The following is a 10,423-nucleotide window of genomic DNA, read 5'->3' on the forward strand; positions in this document are numbered from 1 at the left end:
TTGAAAATGTCACACCCTTATGACTGAAAAGATTGATTATTTATTTATTCGTTTGACTGGTTTGTTTCAATTTCGCTTCAAGTTGCACTGGCCAAATATGCTGTATTTATGATTAAAAGTTAGTCGAAGAAAATTTTTTTTGGTTCGTTTTTTCTGCCGATAAATGTAAAAGGGTTACATCAAATTTTTTTTAAATTTGTACCATATTTGAAATATTCAGTCGATGCTGAATAAATTTACTGAAGTGAAATGTTTTACTTTTATTTTTATTTACAAAAATATGCAGGAGTGTTCTTGCTTGATTCGAATTGAACACTTTGTTTGGTTGGTGGTGGAAAATATTGATTTTCTTCTCATTTCAAACGTAGTGTAGCAGTTTTTCCCATTTTTTTAAAATTTGGTAAAACTTCTATTCCTTGCTAATAATATTGTTTATTATTGCTTCGAATAATTAAAAAAAAATAAATTTTCCACCCAGCATTGATTGAGTAATTTCGTTTCAGTTCGCTTTGAGCTTATTTCATTATGTTTGTTTAATCTCCAGTAATTTACTTATCAACAACAGTTGAACGTTTGATCTGTTGAACAAGCAGTTTGTTGGTTATTCATTCATTTGTACTTATTTTCACTTCAACTTTATTAAAATTATAATCCACTACTCCACGTGACAACCTTCGTTGAAACAATCGTATCCCATCTTCTTCACCTTCTCATTCTTATTCATCACTTATTCTCTGCAAAACATTTTTTCTGCATGCTTTTCAAGTTTATTACTTATTTTTAATCTTTCGTGATATTCAGTTTTGCTTACATATTCAATTTCTACGTTGATTTTAAAGTTTTAAAAATATGAACATGATTTACTGATTTGAATTACTGTATTTTTTTTGGTAATGTTCAATTAAGGCAGTTTTGATTGTTATCTTTTTTCAGTGAAGAAAATGGTTGAATTTTTATTTATATTTTGAATTGATAAAATTTTCAATTAGCAAAATGATTATTATTGAACTTTTTCTAATTTCCAAATTGTTAATCAGCCAATTTAACCTGTGATAATTTTACAGTAGGTTTTAAAAAAATGAAGTTATTTATTTTTTAAATTATTATAAGAAAAGTAATTTATCACTTTGCAATTCGTTGACGAACTTTGAACTTTGAACTTTTGTTTATTTGGCTATTTTTATTTGAAAATTGACTCAATTTAACCGCGATGATTTTTCACATAGAGCAAGTTTATTTGTTTGTTTCCATTTTAGCAAAAGAAGATTTTAAAGACGAGTGCAAATTTGTTTTTCTTGATTTATAATCGGTCGACGGGTTACATCATACAAAATGTGATTGATCTACATGAACAAAGGTGATCTTAATACATACTAAGTAAGACTACATGCAGAAAGCAGCATGGGAACGGCAAACAACAACGAGTAAGTTGTTTCTATTTACTGATGGAAATTAATCCGAATCAACGAAATTTGTTCTTTTTATGCAAAGGTAAAATAATTTGTTTTTTTTAAATAATTTTTAGTGAAAAAATGAAAATTCACTTGAGAAGTTTAGAAAAATAAGCAACTGTCACAAGAGCAGTGTAAAAGTGACCAATGAACCAGCATATATACGCATGTAAGTATGCATGTAGGTTTGTTAGTGTATACAAGGTTTATTTATTTATTTATTTATTTATTTATTTAGAGTTCGCATGTGTTACGCTGCGGAGGAGAGTTTTGGAGGCATTTAGTAGAAAATAAGCAGGCGAACGTGAAGAGTGTAAAGAGAAATAATGAAATGAATAAGAAGAATTGAGCGAAGTGGAATGGAGTGGAATGAAATGAGTGAGTGTTTTACTTTAACTGATTTCTGATTGGGTTTGGACTTTTAAACCAAGTGATGCGCGTTTGTTTCATTTTGCTTGCGTGCCTTTGCATCAAGCGGCTTTTCACTCTGCAACACAAGCGCTACGCATACACATGCACAACATATACACGCCATATGCACGTGGTTTTAATGTTATTCCTGGTTCTCTTTTTTTCCATTGAATAGAAATTTTCTACTTTTGATTATGATAATTATACGGCATATTTTCATGGTGAAAACAAAAACTATTCATTCTGCTTTTTCTTCTTCTTCTTCTTCTTCTTCTGATTTTAATTCTCAGCTTCTTCTATGAACAACAACAGTATTGCTTTTTTCATTGAATCAACATTTTTATTACTATTATTATTTCACTTTTAAATATTGTTGAAGTAATGAATAGAATGAAATGAAGAAGAATAATAACTTAAACTTCATTCCCTGTGATAAGTGTACAAGGATTTCTTTTTTCATTTTTCTTAAATTTAAATTCTCATTTGCAAGTGTCAAACTTTGTGGTAAGGCTAAAAATTTTTATTATTAATTTTTCTCGTTGGAAATAGCAATTTTGTTTTAAAATTTTTCATTTATTATTTAAAAAAATTTATTATTATTATTATTGTTCGGTTATTTCTTTTCTCCAATTCATTTCTTTTCTGTCAAATGATATAGCTTTAATGAAACTTGTCTTCCGAGTTTTCAATTTAAGCATGTTCTGTTTGCATAGAAAATAAGAGTGAAATTCAAAGTTGCTTACTTACGCTGATCACAATGAATGAATAACTTGTCTATTTGATTTTGCTTTATTTTCATTTGAACACTTTCATTTTATTATAATATTTTGGAGTTTATGAAAAAAAATTTTTTTTCTTCATAAACGTTGTTTATTTTTCTCAAATTATTACTTTCAAACATGCATTGTAACTTGTTGTTGAAATCAGTGATTGACAGTGCAACAGGCATATATCAATTTCCAAATTTTGCTTATGAAATTGATAGCTTTTTTTTGTTGTTTTCTTTGAAGCTGATGTTGTAATAGTTGAAGATATTTTTGACCATCATTACAAGGTGATTGATTCATTTCAGCATCATTACATTATTATTATTATTATTATTATTATTATTAGTTGATTGATGAACGAAAAGCTAGAGCTTATTTCAAAGATTTATTTTTCATACATTATAAATACTTTTGTTTATTTATTAAATTATTCACTTGAATTTAATTTTCAAAAATTGTTTCTTTTTCAATTAGCATCAGTAGAATGATGTTCAAAAAATAATATTCAAATTTTTATTTTATACGAATATCTAGCATATTTATTTTTTTGATGCAATAATAATTTATTAATTTTGTTTAATTGTTTCACTCGCAATTGACGACATTTAGTGGCCCGTTGGAATTCTACCGACGAGTAGTAATCGTAGTAGTAGTACTGCGTAACAACCATTCATCCTTTTGGAATTGCTAACCAAACGCTTTCAACCTTCGCCATCGTCATTGCTTCAAAATAACATATGCACATTTTGCGTAATTATACAACTCAAAAATGAACCAATCGCTTCGTTGTCATCTTCTGCAACTCTTTCTATTACACCTCCATGATCAAATATACTCATATTCTTCTTCAGTTAACGTGTGAATGATGAATTAATTTCTTTTGTGTTCATCCATTCACTCTCTGATGAAGCATTGCTATTTTTTTGCTCTTCTACATTACTTATTACGTATTTAAATTATTATTATTATTATTATTATTATTGTTTTACAATTGCTTATTATACTGTTGCTGGTTTAATCATTTTGCAGTTTATCTCAATGAGAAGGACGCGTGTACACTTCCGGTTATTGCTTTTATCAGCTATCTATGTCATCAGTTGCTTTACTGTTGTTGTTCTATAAAATGGAATTCACATTGATAAAAAAAATAAAATAAAACAAGAAATATACAATAAAATAGATGATTGTAAAAAAAGCTATCATTTTCGCTTCCATCATCATCATCATCATCATCATCTGACTTTGTTGTTGATCATCTGGGAAAGTTCAAAGTACACACTTACTTGTACATCAACGCATTGGCATTAACTTATTATTACTGCACTTGTATGTGTGTGTGTGTGTGTGTGGTGGTTCGGTTGTATGTAATTCAAGTTTTTCTTTTCGTTGTTGCTTTGTGTAATTTCTGTTTAAAATATTAAAAATTGCTCGAACATATGTATATATATACATATGCCGCAGCTGATAATGATAATATATGACAGTTTCGCGTGCAGTATGCATTCAAATTTTCAAATATTATACCGTATATTCAACAGCTGTTCTTAATTAATTGCTCATCTGTTGCAGGAATTTTTCTGTCGTAGAGGTGATATTTATCTCTCTCTCTTTTTTATCTTTTTTGGAATTTATTCTGAAATAAATTTCAAAAATGCCTGACAATGATGCACTTTTGCCCGCCGTGGAACAACAACTCGACAAACTACCACCACCAGTAATATATTTTAATATGTTTGATCAATTTTTTTTATAAATATATATTTTTTATGAAAGTATATTTTTATTATTTGTTCAAAAGGATGAAGATTCCGACGATGATTTGTCATCTACATCAACAGAAGACGAAGGTCCACCGCCAATGATACAAATTGCTGAAAAGAGTGCTGACATAGGAGCATTGGTAAGTTGATTATTCATTTCTTTTTTTCGGTTTTTTTTCCAAATTTTGAAATATTCTTCTTTGAACAATCAGCATACGATAGTTGTGTTGTTTTCTTCTTTTTTTCTTTTAAGTTTATAACATTTACATATATATGTATATGTGTATGTGTACAGATAGATAGATGTATGTTTACTTCAGTTCAACTCTGAGATCAATTTTCTAGTTTCAGTTTTATGAAGGGAAATTTGTTTGCTGTTTAAAAGTTGTGAACTTATGAATGAATGAATTTTATATTTATCAATTGAAATATTGGCTAATTTGCATGTTGAAAAGGTTGAAATGCAACTGACCGTCGTGTCAGTTGCCATTGGGTCACATTTGGTTTAACGCACCACCACCGGTCGATGCGTTTTCCAAATCTTGAGATGTGAATGAAGGTCGTATATTTGGAAAAATTCCATTCCTTCATCTATATTGCACACTGATCTTGCATAAAATTTGTTTGTTTGTTTGACATACTAAATAATTAATTATGCATATTTTTGATATATGATTGAAAATTGGATTCTCTTAGAGAAGACAATTCCGTGTATAATTATATAAATTTTTTTAATCACGCTTAGGACGTTGACGTGAATTCAACTTTAAGCCTTGACCTAATCGTGCGTTTTGTCGTGAACATTTAGTAAACAAAACAAAATTGCTCATATTTATGAAAGCGTTGCAGTTATGATCTCCTGCTCCACTGACACTTGCTTTCACATCACCAGCCGCTCGCTGTATTACGTCAGATTTGATTTGCATTACAAGATTAAGCATCAGAATAAATAATAAGCGCGCGCGCAATTATTTATTGCCAGGATAAGCTAAAAATTGTTTATTTTTTTGCTCATGTCAACCAGAATTCATTATGTAAGTTTTTTTTCTTTTTTAAATATTTTATGAGAAATGAAAAAATATGTATTAATTTTTGAGCACATTATAATGGCAGAATACCAAATTATAGATTATATTTTAAAAAATTACAACTCTGTTATAATTTAATAAAAGCAAGTAAACATATGTACATATATATTTTTTTTCTTTGTTCTTTTCTAAAATTATCTCAGTATAATTAACATATTTTATAATTTAACATGTCATTGTGTTGTCGGTTTTGGCTTTCCGTAGGTGAATGCAGAAGAATGACATTCTGATGTGCAATAATTTAATTAAATGAGAACAAGGTCTTGATGTTGAAAGTTGTTTTCACCACTGAAGCTAGTATTTAAATTTTTGAATTATTTCAGTGCTTTTATTTGTTTTGAAAAAACAACAATACTATACAAAAATGGGATTTTTTCTCCCATTGTTAAATTTATTTTTCTTAATTTTTTAAAAGTACTTACAAAAAAATGTCACACTGTTTGCTTTTTATTCTTCTCGCTTCAATAGTCGGTCCTGTTTTATATTATAATAAATAAAGTGTTTCTTTTTCCTCATTTTTATCGAGTGAATAAAATATTGTGAATTGATTTTAAAAAAGAATAAGAAAAAAGTACATCATATGTGTATAATAAGATGAATTTTGATTGTTAACAATTTTCATTATGCATTTTCGTCTATTGATTAATAACAGTTTGTTACATCATTTTAACAATCAAAAGAAAAAACATTGAGATGTTATTTTATAAAATTTACTTCTTTTTCTATTTCATCATTCTCTTCATAGTGAATAATTTGTTTTTTCATACTAGTGAATGAAAAATAATATGTAAATTAGGAAAATTATTATTGGATGTTGTTGCTTTAATTATATGATGATGCTTTTATATATTTTTATACACTGACATTTATTTTTCTTTTCTTTTAAAATAAAAGTAATTTTTTTATATTTCAAATCTGGTGCAAAAGAGATAATTTCACTCCATTGAGGTCAATGTTGAAAATCTGACGGCAAAATTATTCTAATTTATCATTTTGTCATCTTCTTCGGCTGGCTGCAATTTTATATATAGTTGTGTATAATTCAGCATACGACAGATGGTAGTTCTGATTACTTGAATTTAACATTGGATGATATTTTTTTCAAAAAAAAATAAAGAAAACATTCTCAACTGTTCCGTTATGATTGTGATTTTTGTTCATTTGGTTGTCTGGTCACTCAGAAAGAATTATTAATATTATATGCAAACCGAAGGAGCAAATATTTCAAAACTTTCACCAATCAGAGCACGAAACTGAAATTCTTTCCATAATTAAATAGATATTATATAAATAAATGTTTGTTCATTTGATTGCATATTTTTTTTCTAAATTTATAAATATATATATATATATTCTTGTATGATATTTTAATTATGATTATAATTGGAAAATATTTGACTTTTTCAACATTTACTATTGTATTCCATTTGATTCAATTAATTGTCAAAGTCAGCATTATTCCTTCAAGCACTGCTGGTATTGTTGCCGGGGGCGGAGCCAGATTCAAACATTTTATTACAAATGTGTGACAGTGGTCATTTTTATAATCGTTCGATTCTTGTTAAGCGCACACACAATTTATTGTTATTTCAGGGTGACATGCATCGGAAAATTTTTTTTCTTTGCTGTTGCTGTTGTTGTTGTTGTTCAAGAGTAGCATTTAAAGTGAAGCAAATTTATGTTTAATTTTTTTAATGTATTCACTATTACTCGAATCGAGCATGAATTATCATATTTTTCTTTGTTGTGTGTAGGTGTAGGCGTGGGATTCAGTTTGTGTAACATTTTGCTGTGGAACTGCAGTAGTAGTAGTAGTAAAAGCAGCAGTAGCTTAACATAATAATTATTCTGTTGTTGTTGTTGTTGTTGTTGTTGTTGTTGTTGTCCACATGCTTTGCACTTTTCAGAAGTCGACTTTTCTTCTGACCGACGGACGAAACGAAGCTAAACAACCACCGGAAAAACAAATCCCAGTTGAAGGTTTAGGCAAAGAAAATCTGGTCAATATCACTTTAACATTTGAAAATTTCAAAGATACTAAAGCGATCGAAAAAGCTGAACGCACACCGTTGACACTTGTTGATAAAGTTTGTTTTGTTGATTTAATTGATTTCATAATGCATAATAATTGAATTTAATAGGAACGCTATTCACAGTATAAGCAGAAATTTGAAAATATTGAAGAAGAATTGAAAGAGAAAAAACGTGAAAAGCAGATTCTCAAAGAAGATATCAAAGGTGCTGGCAAGGATACTTTGAATCAGACGAAAGATTTGTTCGAACGTCTCAAGGATGCGCCATCCCAAGATGCTGCTGCTGTTGAAAAGAACGTCGAAAAAAAATTGGATATCACTTTGAGTGCGGACGATAAAAAGCGTATCAAAGAAACATTCTTTGAGGTGAAAACAACAAGAAAATTTTAAGTTTAAATTATTCTTTTTATGCAAATAACTAATTAATTAAATAATTAAGAGTAAAGAAAAAGATGAACCGCACGAATGTAGCATCTGCGGTCAGGTGGTTTATCCAATGGAAAAGTTGCAGTTGGAGAAAAAAGTTTTTCACAAATCATGTTTCAAATGTTGGAAGTGTAAAAAAACTCTCAAGTAAATCGAGTATCATTTTTTATTAATTTTTTATATTCATTTTTCTCATTCAATTTTACTTTTTTTTTCGAAAACAGCGTCCAAAATTACAATTCACACGAAGGTAGATTGTATTGCAAAATACACATGATGCAACTTTTCCATCCTGAAGCGGCTATCACCGACGCAGCAGCTGATGATGAACAACAAGGTATATATTAATTTTTTAATTTGGTTTTTTTAAATAATCATTTGATTTAAAATGTTTCTCCAAATAACTAACCTTTTTACCTCTCTTCCTTTCCTTTCATCTTTTTTTTTCTTGCTGTCTGTCCTCTATTATTAAGCCAGTCGCGACAATTTATTGAAAATTTCTATAAAATCCATAAAGACTGAAGCTTTACACATTTTAAACACATCTTTCGTCCATTTCAATTAAATAATGCACTGCACATTTTGAGGAAAACATTTTTTGAAATTATTTTACGAAAAGCACGTTTCGCGTCATTTTCAATGAAAAATTGTTTCATGATCAAGAAAAAAGCACTACGTTTTATTTTAATAAAAAGAACAATAAAAATTTTGCAATTTTCAATTTGAATAATGGCAATCAATTATCAATAGATAAATGGAAGTTATGCAATTTGAAATTATTCAATTTCAATGTTATCTATCTTCTTTTTGTTTCAAATTTTTTTTGCATTTTTTTTGATTTTGTGATCATAGAGATAGTATTTGATCGATTTCCAAACGGATGAGTCATTTTTTTGCTTGTTTTTTTTATTTGCTTTGTTATTTTGAAATAAAAATAACGCGAAGGGCAATTTTTAGACGTCAGTGCAACCGACAGTGATGAAGAAAGCGACTATGCAATTGTGCGGCGTCCGAAAGCGCTTGATCCCAGCGTTGTGAAAAGTAATTTTATTTTAATTTTTTTTTAAAATATTAAATATTTTTGTTAAATAACAATTGAAATTAGTACTTATTAGTAGAGTTGTTTAAAAAAACAAAACAAAACAAAATACTGAATGATTGTCGCAAATTTCAAAAATTCATCTCTTCAAATATGCATTTTTATACTTTTCATTACGATTTTGCATTGTAAAAATGAAACAGTGCCATTTGATGTAGTTGTTATGGATTAGTAATTATTCTATTATTAATAGATTCATCGATTGTAAAGAATCTATATTGTTGCAATGAAGTTTGAATTATTTGAAATGAATTCAGTTCCAATTAATATTTAACTGAACAAACCTTACTTTCGAATATTGTTAGCAGTTAGTTATTCATTTCTTTTTTTTTCAATTTCAAGATAGCCAACGCCCTATTTTTGGATGATTCATTTACTGCTTGATTGATTGATTGATTCATACATTCATTTGCATTGATTGTTTTATCGAGTTTGAATCTTTTATTCCTATGCGTATGTATGGGCGCTAGTTTGTGGTGGTGGTATTTGATGAATTCAATCAAATTGGCTGAATTTGCAAATGTTCTCTCTCTCTTCATTTCAAACACGTCGTCTGCTTGGACCAGTGATGATTAAGTGACTGTTGAAAGCACCAGTATCAACAATAGCACTTACAGCGGATCGTGGGGGAAGGGTTCACACATGCACAACACTGATCGAGGGGAAATGCGCAGGGCGCATTGTGTTTTTATGTAAATAAACAAACAGTAATATATTATTATTAATTTGTTTACTTGTTTACTTTTCCAGTTTGTTGAATTGATCTATTCCTTTTCTGTTGTGTAGGCAGTTTGAAAACGGCCGACGATCTCGGCGCCATACCAAGCTTAAGCAATCGACGATCAATGTTGGAACAATCGCAAGAAGGTCGAGTGGAGCGAAAATCACAAATCGACGTCGACTTAACTCAAGCTGGCAAAGTGAAAGACAAACTTAGTCGGTATGACGGTGATATTGTTTTATTTTTATTTATTTATTTTGCATCTTTATTCCCTAGTTGTCTGTTTACGTTTTTATGTATATTTGCTTATTTTTATTGATTATTTTTGAAGCTTTGTCGACTGGGCCAAATGTGGAGTGATTTTATTCAACAAAACGAAAGTTCGTCCACTTTATATAACTTTTTTGATTTCCTTTTTATAATTCATGCGATCGTCTTATTCGGACCTATTGATCGTGCAAACGGACGGATCGAATTGCATAAAATGAACAAGCAAAATCGACTGCGATCGTAAAAAATAAACCGCCTACAATATTTTTTAAAAATTGGAATATTTTTGCCATTAAGCTTCTGTGGATGGTTTAACTCTGGAATGTGAACGCAAAACGAACCGCTCTGCGACATTACGCTAAACAGTGCCCCTTTTGCAAGGGGGGGGAAATGGCTA

At 29.2% G+C, this 10,423-nt stretch overlaps 2 protein-coding genes across 2 annotated transcripts; both read left to right on the plus strand.

Moving 5' to 3' along the window:
• The first annotated feature begins 7,366 nt into the window (after positions 1-7,366).
• Tsp_05858 (putative LIM domain protein) lies at positions 7,367-9,419 on the plus strand. The gene is made up of 7 exons (XM_003380087.1): positions 7,367-7,564; positions 7,619-7,876; positions 7,950-8,083; positions 8,161-8,273; positions 8,894-8,977; positions 9,229-9,266; positions 9,378-9,419. Exons 1-7 carry the CDS (start codon positions 7,367-7,369, stop codon positions 9,417-9,419), a joined length of 867 nt encoding a protein of 288 aa, XP_003380135.1.
• A 282-nt stretch (positions 9,420-9,701) lies between these two features.
• Tsp_05857 (hypothetical protein) lies at positions 9,702-10,270 on the plus strand. The gene is made up of 3 exons (XM_003380088.1): positions 9,702-9,727; positions 9,826-9,991; positions 10,088-10,270. Exons 1-3 carry the CDS (start codon positions 9,702-9,704, stop codon positions 10,268-10,270), a joined length of 375 nt encoding a protein of 124 aa, XP_003380136.1.
• Positions 10,271-10,423: the final 153 nt, after the last annotated feature.

The sequence above is a fragment of the Trichinella spiralis genome (genome assembly GCF_000181795.1).
Source record: "Trichinella spiralis strain ISS 195 chromosome Unknown Scfld2, whole genome shotgun sequence".
In the NCBI taxonomy this organism is placed as follows: domain Eukaryota; kingdom Metazoa; phylum Nematoda; class Enoplea; order Trichinellida; family Trichinellidae; genus Trichinella; species Trichinella spiralis.